Consider the following 13,371-nt stretch of genomic DNA (forward strand, 5'->3'; position numbering starts at 1 on the left):
TCCCTGCCCAGCCCCCCTTGCTAATGGCGTGTGCAGGCGTCTGTGCTGCCTCTCCGCTGGGGGAGTTACCGTAGGGCTCATAATCTGCGGGTTTTAATTGTTTATTTATTTTTCCTCCCTGTTATGTTGCCCTCTGTGCTTCCAAGGCTCCGCACAGATTCGGCAGTGAGAAGGTTTCCTGGTGTTTGGAAACTTCGCTCTTTTTAAGACTCCCTTCCCCAGACGGAACTCCATCCCTCCCTCTTTTGACTCTTTTTTTGTCTTTTATGTTTTTTTCCTACCTCCTTTCGAAGACTTGGGTTGCTTTTCTGGGTGCTTGATGTCCTCTGCCAGCATTCAGAAGTTGTTTTGTGGAATTTACTCGGCGTTTAAATGTTCTTTTGATGAATTTGTGGGGGAGAAAGTGTTCTCCCCGTCCTACTCCTCCGCCATCTTAGCTCTTCCCCTCATTAATGGTTTTAATGAAAATATTCTTATTATTTTTAAAGATTTTGTTAAACCTGCTTTAGTTATTAGTTTTCAATAACCACTTAGCAAAATAAGTAGTTGCATCAGTCTAGAACTGATCAGGGAAATAGAGTCACTCAAAATATTCCTGGAAGAAAGGAATTTAATGAAAATATTGGGATTTACATTAATGTTGGGAAAGGTAAGGGGAAAAGGTCAGGGAAGTCAAATCTTAATTTAATACAATTAAAGAAGCAGACAATGAAGCACCTTAGCCTAAAGCTGCAAAGTAGGTAGTTCTCAAAGAGTTCATTGGAAACTTGTTAGATCTCAAAAATATCAGAAAACTCCCAATGACTATTTCCAAGAGCACACAGAAGCTTCTGTCAGTGTCTGCACATTCATCTGGCTGCAGCCACCTTCAGAGAATCATGAACTCCCCTCTTCTTCTGCCTCCCAAACCTTGCGGGAATTCCTTTTGTTACCAACTCTAAAATCAGACTCCTTAGAGAAGGGGATTCTGGGAAATGTTGTTCCCTATTTCTTTACATTTCAGGGATTGGGAGCTCATAGCGATACAAGATTGACAACAATCCAGGGCATTTCATTCTTGTGAACTCTGCATTGATACACATGACATTGGCTTTGGGATCAGCTGACAGGCAGAGACTAAAAAAAGAGTGAGGAGACTGTTGGCAAACAAACTTTTAGTGGAGGCTAGAAAGGAGGTGATGAAACTGTTTTAGAGACTAGAAAGAGGGCAACAAGCAAAAAAAATTGTAGATGTGTAGTCTCCAGGAAAGATAAAATGTGATTCATGAACTTGTCCATCTGCCCAAGAGGATTTCCAGGCAGAATGTTTAAAGTGGCAATTGACAGTTTCTTATCTGTGTATAATATAGTGTATAAATGAAGAGAGAAATTAAAGTTTGCAAGCAAAATTTAGAAGAAATATGTAAGAGCCAAAGCTTGCAGATAAGAAAACAAAGCTATTTCCTACCACTGACATCTCTGGGTAGCAAATGATTCTTAAAGTAAAAATGGCCTAAGGGTAAAGCAGAGTAAGGATCTGACTATAAAGTCCTTTAATAAGGCTCTGAAAGATTTAAGAGAGATTTCCATAGTAGCACTAGACAGAAAGACCTTAAGAATCTTAAGTGTCATCCCACAGCCCTCGCACTCTGTGCAAGGTACAGAGAAGAATGTCTTGAAAAATTATTTATGTGGCATGTTGGGGCTTGTAGTGATTTCCGGGCAGAATCATAGGGAAACACGAAGTTTAATAGTAACTTGGATCAAAGGAAAAAGAGATAGAAATGAAAAGATTTTCTACAGGCAGAAAGCAAGCCAAGAAATCTATTTAACTGTAAATCCAGACTGTTTCTCATAGAAAAGAAAGGACTTTTCCAAGAATAGAGTTAAGGGCTCAGAGAGGAGATTTAAAATCCACAGAGTACAGTGGATTAGGGAATTGAATTAGATAGCCCAAGTGGGCCTAATGAAGGTGCATTTCTAACCCTCAGTGTAGAGTACTCTGACTTCTCCGGGTGAATTTCAGATCAGTGGCCACTGTGAGCCACCAGTTTCCTCGTCTTTTTGAAAAGGAATGTCTGTTGCCGTCATCCTGTCCCTAACTTACCATTATATTGGGGATTGAGAAACAGATAACTTTGTCTTTTTAGTTCACAGGTCTCTGAATCAAGAGGCACTGTGGCTTCAAGGAGCCTCATCTGCTTCTTGACCTCATGCAAAACATGAGACTGGGCCATGATTGTGAGTTTTGGGAGACCAGGAAAGAAGGTGAATGTATTTTGAATATGAGAGAAACAGGAGTGATTGGATCCAGCAGACAAACAAAGAAAAGGTAATGTACTGACTAAGAGTCAGACTAGGCCAGACATCTGGAAATTTGCAGGTACATCACCCAAGTTGAATATGGGCAGATTTGAGTTGAAGCAAGATGTGGTGGGGAAGGAGTGAGTATTCATGCCAAGAAGGAAGATGAGCTGACAAATCTGAGCAGAGTATATCAGGAGCCAAAATTCAAGAGACTTAGAGATCAAATCCAGCAGGCAGTGATAAAGAAATATAGAAGAGAAAATTTATACACATAAATGTGAGTAATGTTTCACTGACTTTAGAAGTGCTATAAAGCTTTTGTGAAAATCAGATCCACAGGGCTCTCTGTAAGCAAGTCTTTACTGGTCTGAAGGAGTTAGAGCAGTTCTTACTATTTCCATATCCTAGCCTTGGAATCACTTCTTACATTTGAAACTGTGCAGTCTCAGGCTTTGAAAGTATCTGCAATCTCTCCTTTTCTTTCATCCTTGCACATTACCTGAGCCTGAATTAAACCTACTCTTTAAATTAGTTAAGACCCTGATCTGTTTCTGTGCAGAATTGCCCTCTGTGGTCTTGTCTTTTCTGAAACTAGCTTGATCTAGCGTTGTCACTAACATCATCCCTTGGCCTTTGACCAGAGTTTGCATCCCAATTCCTGGTCCAAATCCTAAGTCAATTTATTTTTTCTCTGAGATATATAATCCATCATTGTGGAGCACTGTTGAAGGATAACCAAAACCTAGGACAATTTTATGCCAATGACCTTATGAAGGTCCTAATTTCACCTACCATACATTCTTAAGAGTGTTCTATAATCTTTTTTTTACACTCTCAACTCTTTTTTTTTAATTTTTTGCCTTTAAAAATTTTTTTTAATTTTGAAAATATGATGACACATTTACAGGAGACTTGGGAGATTATAGAACAAAGTTACATATAGTACATTTCACTGTACATTATTTTTTAAGTAGATAAATTAAGATTTTTACTTGGAGTTTCAATATCAAACTCTCACAAATTAATAGAAGAAATATACAGAGAAGTAGAAGGATATAGTAGATCTGAAAAGCACTATGAACCAATTAGACTGTAAACTAGGAAACAATGGAACATATCCAGGTACATAAGACCAGGTGTAAAAATGTGATGGTCTAAAGTTATTGAAATTATACAGAGTCTGTGTTCTTACAACTGTGGATTTATGTTAGAAATCAATATCAAAAGATATTTGAAGATAACCCACATATTTTCAAGTCAAATGTGACATTTACTGAGAGATCTTTGACTTAGAAATTGAAAGCCTCAAGAAAGTTAGACGAGTGCTCTGTAATCTTGATTATGCCTCCTCCCTAGAGCAGGTGCTCCACTCTCATCAAGCCCTATCACCCTACCTGTGCACCTCACTCTGCCAAAGCAGATCTTCTCCTGTCACTTAGCTTCTTAAACATTTTGAAATATTCTGATTGCATATAAAATAAAATCCAGTGTCCTTATCATATCTTCCCAGCCCTTTTATTGTCTTCCTCAGTTAACTATCATCTCTAACGTCCAGCCTTGGTTCTAACATACCCTTGCAGTATCCACATTCAACTAATTGACATGTCTGAATACATCCTGGATTTATTTTGCTCATACTTTTCCCGCAGCCTGGGGAGATTTCCACTGTTTCACCATGGTATGACTAGTTCCTCCTCACCAGTATTTTTAGGACACTTTATACATACCTCTATAATGCTCTCATCGCAGTAATCCAAGTCTATGCCCCAACCACTAATGCATAAGAAGCTGAAGTTGAAGAGTTCTATGAAGACCTAAAAGACCTTCTAGAACTAACACCAAAAAAAAAAAAAAAAAAAAGATGTCCTTTTCATTATAGGGGATTGGAATGCAAAAGTCAGAAGTCAGGAGATACCTGGAGTAACAGGCAAGTTTGGCCTTGAAGTACAAAATGATGCAAGGTAAAGGCTAGCAGAGTTTTGCCAAGAGAACACACTGGTCATAGAAAGCACCCTCTTCCAACAACACAAGAGATGGCTCTACACATGGACATCACCAGATGGTCAGAACTGAAATCAGATTGATTATATTGTTTGCAGCCAAAGATGGAGAAGCTCTATACAGTCAGCAAAAACAAGACTGGGAGCTGACTGTGGCTCAGATCATGAACTGCTCATTAAAAAATTCAGACTGAAATTGAGGAAAGTAGGGAAAACCACTAGACCATTCAGGTATGACCTAAATCAAATCCCTTATGATTATACAGTGGAAGTGACAAATAGATTCAAGGGATTAGATCTAATAGACAAAGGGCCTGAAGAACTATGGGCAAAGGTTTGTTTGTATAGGAGGCATTGACCAAAACCATCCCCAAGAAAAGAAATTCAAAGAGGCCAAATGGTTGTCCGAGGAGGCCTTGCAGATAGCTGAGAAAAGAAGAGAAGTACGTGAAAGGCAAGGAAGAAAAGGAAACATATACCCATCTAAATGCAGAGTTCCAGATAATAACAAGGAGAGATAAGAAAGCCTTCCTCAGTGGTCAGTGCAAAGAAATAGAGGAAAGCAATAGAATGGGAAAAACTGGAGACCTCTTCAAGAAAAGTAGAGATACCAAGGGAGCATTTCATGCAAAGATGGGAACAATAAAGGACAGAAATGGTATGGACTTAACAGAAGCAGAAGATATTAGGAAGAGGTGGCAAGAATACACAGAGGAACTATACAAAAAAGATCTTCATGACCCAGATAACCCCGATGGTGTGATCCCTCACCTAGAGCCAGACATCCTGGAATGCAGAGTTAAGTACGCCTTAGTGTTTGTGCATCACTACAAACAAAGTTAGTGGAGGTGATGGAATTCCAGCTGATCTATTTCAAATCCTTAAAGATGATGCTATGAAAGTGCTGTACTCAATATGCCAGAAAAATTGGAAAATTCAGCAGTGGCCACAGGACTGGGAGCCACTTAGCATAGTCTCTACAGAAGTAAATACTCAGAAAAGATAAATATTACTGTTATTATTATTCTAATTGGAGCAGCTAAGTTGTAGGTTCTTTTGAGGTTTTGATAGAATTAAATTTTGCTTTCTTGCCTCTCTACAATCTTATTATTAAAATTATTTGTGTATAGTCCCACCATTTGTTTACAATATAAATTAAGCAATGCCGTAATGAGCTTATAGTTTAACCTGAATGAGAACAGTACAGTTGGACATCAGGATCAAGCAGACACCTGAATATAAATCAACATTAGATTTAAAAAACTATGTGTAAGCAGAGAAGCAGCCATGAAATTAAAAGATGCTTGCTTCTTGGAAGGAAAGTTATGACCAACCTAGACAGCATATTAAAAGGCAGAGATATTACTTTGCCAGCAAAAGTCCATCTAGTCAAGGCTATGGTTTTTCAAGTAGTCATGTATGGATGTAAGCGTTGGATTGTAATGAAAGCTGAGCACAGAAGAATTGATGCTTTTCAACTGTGGTGTTGGAGAAGACTCTTGAGATTCCCTTGGACTGCAAGGAAATCCAACCAGTCCATCCTAAAGGAGATCAGTCCTGGGTGTTCATTGGAAGGACTGATGTTGAAGCTGAAACTCCAATACTTTGGCCACCTGATGTGAAGAGCTGACTCATTTGAAAAGACCCTGATGCTGGGAAGGATTGGGGGCAGGAGGGAAAGGGGACGACAGAGGATGAGATGGCTGGATGACATCACCGACTCGATGGATATGGGTTTGGGTGGACTCCGGGAGTTGGTGATGTACAGGGAAGCCTGGCATGCTGCGGTTCATGGGGTCGCAAAGAGTTGGACACGACTGAGCGACTGAACTGAACTGAACTGGAAAAGAAAAGTGAAATATATCATATGGCTGAATCAATACATCAGCAGATATTCATTCAGAGTAAAGCCTGGGGAAGGTTTTCTTGGTTATTATGAAAAAGGCTACACATAAATGGTGAGACTACAGGCTCTACTTATAATCCTATTTCCCAATGAACACATTCAAAATACAGAATATACTTTGAGAATAAATGTATGATATAGTCTCTGTGCAGTAACCCAGAGGTGGTCCCTAGTACCACAACGATTCACAGCGGGAACTTAAAATGTTAAGGGAGGAATAAGAAATAATCTGATCAGATGTTGTATCTTAATTAATGAAGGTAGATGGTTTGCTGAAATTCTAATTGTAAGTGGCAAAGAAAATAAGACAAAAAGAAACCCAATTGTGATTGGCTGCATTTGTTTCCCTCTTTTCTTTATTTTCTACAAAAACAATTATCATAAGATTAATTAACTTTCTAAATTTAATGAAAAAATGCTTATATAATCAGTAAAATTTATATGACATATTTTAGTTTTTTCCTTAGCATTAAGTACCATTTTATTGAGCCTATTTGAATACTACTGTGTGATGCTTAGAGAAATCAGGTGAATTATCAAATAATTCACCTTTAATTTTAAGCTGGTCCATTTTCTTACAGAATTAAGTTTTATTATGGAAACACACATAACTATTTCCAAACAGTTTTTCTTGTTTAATACTCTATTCAAAATGTAATTTCAGGATTATCTCTTGAAGAGGCTCTTTTGCCAGAACTGTTTATCAGGAGAATTAAAGTGGAAAGTTATTTTTACCTATAATATGGAAAAATGTCAGCACTTTTAAATCAATTCTCATTACACTAAATAACACTTTTGCAAAGGAATTAACCAATTAAGAAAAAAATTAGGTTTTTACTGACTATATAGTGCAGATTTTATGATGAAAGAATGGGGAGATTGGAAAGTGTAGAAATTAATTAACCTACCATGTTTTTTTTTTTAAATTTTAAAATTATTATTAGTTTTGGCTGCACCACACAGCATGTGAGACTTTAGTTCCCTGACCAAGGATGAAACTGGCACCTCTTGCATTAAAAACACAGTTTTAATAACGGGACCGCCAGGGGAGTCCCCTAATCTACCATGTTTTTAATGTCTAGTTGGCTTTGGAGTAAGCAATTCACTTGTGACCACTGACCCCTTAAAGATGTTTCCAGGGAAAAAACTAAAGACTGTGAGGTCCACTGATAATTGAAAGCACACATCGAGGATTTTCTTGGACATCCTGATGGTATAGATTAGCACATCATTACTTACCAGGTCCTGTAGTGCAAAACTGATCTAGGACATATGATTATATGGTGTAACTCTCATAAGAGGGTGAAAAGAGTAGGAATGATGTCGGAGAAGGGGAGTTAACAGTTCTAGGGCGGAGGGTCCAAGAGCTGCAGGAAGTCAGGATTCAAAATAGTCAAAAGAAAAGCTAGAGAAAGATCATTTATTTGAGAAACTCTAAGAAATAAATTAAGAATGTAAGAAAGAGAGATGCTAAGAAAGTTATACAGCAGAAATGCCAGAGCTGCTCTCAACAGAAAGGAACTCATAGAGGTGAAAGGATCAAAGCACTGAGGAACAACCGTATGAATTATCCCCCAGAACCCTGATTCCTTGGACCAATAGCATCAGGATCCTGTGAGATCTTGTTAAGGCAGATTTCAGGGGCCTGTCCCAGCCTTCAGTTCAGTTCAGTCGTGTCCAACTTTTGCAACCCCATGGACTGCAGCACACCAGGCTTCCTTGTCCATCACCAGCTCCTGGAGTTTGCTCAAACTTATATCCATTGAGTCGGTGATGCCATCAAACAATCTCATTCTCTGTCGTCCCTTTCTCCTCCTCCCTTCAATCTTTCCCAGCATCAGGGTTTTTTCCAATTAGTCCGTTCTTCGCATCAGGTGGCCAAAGTATTGGAGTTTCAGCTTTAGCATCCGTCCTTCCAGTGCATATTCAGGACTGATTTCCTTTAGGATGGACTGATTGGATCTCCTTGCAGTCCAAAGGCTCTCAAGAGCCTTCTCCAACACCACAGTTCAAAACCATCAATTCTTCAGCTCTCAGCTTTCTTTATTGTCCAACTCTCACATCCATACATGACTACTGGAAAAACCATAGCTTTGACTAGATGGAACTTGTTGGCAAAGTAATGTCTCTGCTTTTTAATATGCTGTCTAGGTTGGTCATAGCTTTTCTTCCAACGAGAGGCATCTTTTAATTTCATGTCTGCAGTCACCAGACTTACTGAGTCTCAAACTCAGAGGGAGGGACCCAATAACTCCTGTTTGAAAAGCCCTCAGGGTGACTCTGGGGCAAACTAAATTCCAGAACCACTGGTTTAGCATTTCTAAGGAGGTAGTAGCCTCCATTCTTTATCTGGAGTTATCTCAGTTGCCCTTTACAAATGGTTAAGTGTTGATATAAGTAATTTAGATATACATACAACTCTTTTTCAGTTACATACTGACAACTATTAATATTTATTTTATGAGTAGTAGGTATTCAGATTTCTTCTGCCATTCACTTTGCTTAGGAGCAAGCCATCAGCACCTACATTCAATGAATATGAGAAAAGAGAAATTAAATTTAGTACTGGTAACTCAAACACAAGTAGGAAATTAAAATATGATGCACTCCAAGTTTTTATAGTATGTATATATACATACACACACTCCATAAGAAGCATTTGATGTAAAAATAGCAAGTATTTTGAATTATTGTTCTATCAGTTCCAATAAGTGAAACATAACCATTTTAAAGTAAAAAGAAGGAATATAGAGGTACAATAATAGTTATAACTACAAAAAGTTTGAGGTTTCCATCTTTTCTCTGTCTTTTCCAAAGATGTGGTTTGTTACCAAAGAATTGTTAAAGAAAGAGAGAAGGGCTGATGCAAAAAAAAAGATTAATCTCATTTCATTACACTCTAATTGCTCTTATTTGACTTGCAATTAAATAGCATGAACTGAAGTAAAAATTATAAGCTGAGTTTGGAGGGTTCCCTTTCAAAAATAAGGTTATAAGTAAGGTCTTGTAAAGAATAATTTCCATTTCAGAGTGCATGCCATTATGAGTTTTTCTTATTGGCAAGTTCACCTTGTTCAGTGTTTTCTTTAGGTCATATATGTCCTTGTAATAATGGGCAGTATTGTATGGTTATTTGGTTCCAATCAGTTTTATTTTGTCCCTTTAAATCAAATTAACTTCTTATATCCACAAAGGCTACTAAACACTGTGAAATTTTCCTAATTTCATAAAATGATCATGGAATGCCAGAGATACACTAAAAATATTTTATTCTTGCTTATTTTATTTTTTTATAACCTTTATATCCTGACATAAAATACACTGAAACTTCCTTTAGTCTCCACAAGCCCAATGACAATGTTTTCAACATAACTTTGAGCTAAGTACAAAATTGCTTATGATTTTGAATACTGCTTTTAAAATTATATTTTCTTATATTACATTATATAGTACACAAATATATACTAATGAAATGTGCTTTTAAAGTTTTTCTGTAGACAAAGAGAAAAACATAGCTAAGATTAACAAAGATTATACTGGATGCTTGGGGCTAGTGCACTGGGACGACCCAGAGGGATGGTATGGGGAGGGAGGAGGGAGGAGGGTTCAGGATGGGGAACACATGTATACCTGTGGCAGATTCATTTTGATATTTGGCAAAACTAATACAATTATGTAAAGTTTAAAAATAAAATAACATTTTAAAAATAAATAAATAAATAAAATAAATTTTTTTTATTGAAGGATAATTGCTTTACAGAATTTTGTTGTTTTCTGTCAAACCTCAACATGAATCAGCCATAAGTATACACATATCCCCTCCCTTTTGAACCTCCCTCCCATTTCCCTCCCTGTCTCACCCACCTAGGTTGACATAGAGCCCCTGCTTGAGTTTCCTGAGCCATACAACAAATTCTCATTGGCTATCTATTTTACATATGGTAATGTAAGTTTCCATGTTACTCTTTCCATACATCTCACCCTTTCCTCCCCTAAGATTAATAAAGATTTTAAACACAATTTTATAATAGAGATTTTACTGATAGGTTAATTGACTCATAAAAATTGTTTTATTTGAGCCCTATTTTAAGAAACGTTTTTAAAGTTATTGTTTGTTACTGTTGCCTTTGGATTTCCTAAATTAATTGAAAAAGAAAATTGCAAGCTCAACTCCATTTTTTAAATCCATAGAGTATTCTGAGAAAGAGTACATGTATACTTAAAAACGAACAAACAGTATTCAGCAAGGAAGAGAAAAATCTTTGAAACCTTCTCTGAACTGTTTTCCCCCTCTTCTGTTACAGATATCAACAGCTCTATTAATCTTCTAAAACAACAAAAAAATGGATTTCTTGAATTCATCTGATCAAAACTTGACCTCAGAAGAACTGTTAAACAGAATGCCATCCAAAATTCTGGTGTCCTTCATTCTCTCCGGGCTTGCACTGATGACAACCACCATTAACTCACTTGTAATTGCTGCAATTATTGTTACCCGAAAGCTGCATCACCCAGCCAACTACTTAATTTGCTCCCTTGCGGTCACAGATTTCCTTGTAGCCGTTCTGGTGATGCCTTTCAGCATTGTGTATATTGTGAGAGAGAGTTGGATTATGGGACAAGTGGTCTGTGACATCTGGCTGAGCGTTGACATTACATGCTGTACATGTTCCATCTTGCATCTGTCTGCTATAGCTTTGGATCGGTACAGGGCAATCACTGATGCTGTTGAGTATGCCAGGAAAAGGACTCCCAAGCATGCTGGCATTATGATTACCATAGTTTGGATTATATCTATTTTTATCTCTATGCCTCCTCTATTCTGGAGGCACCAAGGAACTAGTCAAGAGGATGAGTGCATCATCAAACACGACCACATCATTTCCACTATTTACTCAACATTTGGAGCTTTCTATATCCCATTAACATTGATTTTGATCCTCTATTACAAAATATATAAGGCAGCAAAGATGTTATACCACAAGAGACAAGCAAGTAGGATTGCCAAGGAGGAAATGAATGGCCAAGTCCTTTTGGAGAGTGGTGAGAAAAGCACTAGACTGGTCTCCACACCGTACATGCTAGAAAAGTCTTTATCTGATCCATCAACGGACTTTGATAAAATTCATAGCACAGTGAAAAGTCCCAGGTCTGAATTCAAGCATGAGAGATCTTGGAGAAGGCAAAAGATCTCAGGCACAAGAGAACGCAAAGCAGCCACTACCCTTGGATTAATCTTGGGTGCATTTGTAATCTGTTGGCTTCCTTTCTTTGTAAAAGAATTGGTTGTTAATGTCTGTGAAAAGTGTAAGATTTCTGAAGAAATGTCAAATTTTTTGACATGGCTTGGATATCTCAATTCCCTTATAAACCCACTGATTTATACAATCTTTAATGAAGACTTCAAGAAAGCATTCCAAAAACTTGTGCGATGTCGATGTTAGTTCAAAGAAGTTTATTATGAAAAGGTTGGGATTCTATTGAGGAGAAGTAACTAAATGAAAGTTAAATAAAGCATTTAAATTTTTAGAAGGAATTAAAGCTTCTAAGATGATATTAATATGTATTTTAATAGCAACATGCATATAAAATGTACTGATTTAAAGACATTTTTGACCATTGTTCTAGAATATGTGAAATTAGAATATAATTTATTGTTTGTAAACAATATTTTGCCTATGCAAAGTCCCTAAGAAGCTAACTGGAAAAATATATATTATTAATAACTGATTTTTCAGGTTTATGTCTTATAACAATTATAGAAGAATTTTCTATTAACAACATACCTCCATCCATAATTTCTATATAATCCTATTGCTTTATTATATGATCCTATTATTTTATAGAAAAGATTAAATTCACCACAAAGCACACATTTCTCCTACCTAACCCTTGTCCCCTCTCCATCTTACCCTGGGCAAAAGAGGTAAGGGAGAGCTAAAAAAGACTTAGTGTGACAGGAGGAGATGTGAAAGTCAGAGGTTGATACTGTTTGTATTTAGATAGTAAAGAGTAATCATAAAATGAGTTAGGTACTGCAGAATAATTCTGGATATTGAACTCTGAATATTTAACATATTCTTTTTGTTTAATATGAACACCTAGAAGAATATTTCCTTAATCATACATTATCAACATTTGAAATCAAAGCCTTAACTTTAGTAGAAATAACTCAGCGAGGGTCAAGGGGGAGATGTTCTAAGTTTGTCATGTTTAGGAATCAGATTGAAGGCACTTAGTACCCTACATTACTTGCCATAGATATTATATGCCTGTCTTTTTTAAAATATGACCTATTTCATTTCTGTCAATGTTAATAAGCTCAGCTGCCAACTAAAATGTCTATGGAACTTTGCACTTTAGCAGATATTTCCTTTTTGTTAGAGAGAATGTGATAGAAATTCTTAGAACTTTGCACTGACTTCAAAAAATTCTCTATAGTTTTCCAGTTGATAGAAATGAACAAGCAAAGATTCACATTATACTAATTAAATACTAAATGTATACATCTCCTAATTAGTCCACTTCACAAGTTCAGTGAGCCAAAGCAATTTCATAAGTTTATCTACCATATTTATACAGGGATTTGAAAACAAAAGAACCATGCTTCTGAGAAGATTTCATTTCATTTGAACCATCATGGTTATATGCTACCTTTTAATCTACCATCAAGCAAAATAATTTGAAAACAATAATACATTCCCTTTTGTTCTAAGGTGCACCTTTAGGTAAATTGTAAATATTCTTTCCCAGTCATGTGATTCAGAGTACACAGTTTTTTTTATGTATCAATGACACATTACTCTCAATCTAATAAGTATTTACAGAATTTTAATTTTGTATAAGGCATTGAGATGTACTATATAGAACATACAGGAAATAATACACTATTTCTTGCTTTAAAATGTTTACAATCTAAAAAGTGAAACTAAAAAATGACACTATAATAGAAAAGAAAAAGATTGGCATGGAAGTTGTTTATATTTTTATGATAACTCAAAGGAAAAACTGCATCTGGTTGAGAAAAATCAGGAAAGTTTTATAAAGAATTTATCCAAAACGAATATCAAAGAAACAACATTTGAGCACAAGATATGGAAGAGCATACTTCAAGTGGTGGCAAGATCAAGATTTCAGACTGCATCCTGGAAGTATTTAGTGGGACATGCTCATAAAATA

At 36.5% G+C, this 13,371-nt stretch overlaps 1 protein-coding gene across 2 annotated transcripts in view; it reads left to right on the forward strand.

Moving 5' to 3' along the window:
• Positions 1–12,547, forward strand: part of HTR1F (5-hydroxytryptamine receptor 1F) — a 142,928-nt gene extending 130,381 nt beyond the window's left edge. Inside the window, exons 2-3 of one of the 2 annotated variants that reach the window (XM_027552542.1) lie at positions 2,130–2,311; positions 10,497–12,547. In XM_027552542.1, coding sequence (XP_027408343.1) covers positions 10,536–11,636 — 1,101 coding nt within the window. In that variant the 5' untranslated portion in view covers positions 2,130–2,311; positions 10,497–10,535 and the 3' untranslated portion in view covers positions 11,637–12,547. The remainder of the gene's footprint in view (positions 1–2,129; positions 2,312–10,496) is intronic. The other variant, XM_027552621.1, reaches the window with a different exon arrangement.
• Positions 12,548–13,371: the final 824 nt, after the last annotated feature.

Source organism: Bos indicus x Bos taurus, chromosome 1 (assembly GCF_003369695.1).
Source record: "Bos indicus x Bos taurus breed Angus x Brahman F1 hybrid chromosome 1, Bos_hybrid_MaternalHap_v2.0, whole genome shotgun sequence".
In the NCBI taxonomy this organism is placed as follows: domain Eukaryota; kingdom Metazoa; phylum Chordata; class Mammalia; order Artiodactyla; family Bovidae; genus Bos; species Bos indicus x Bos taurus.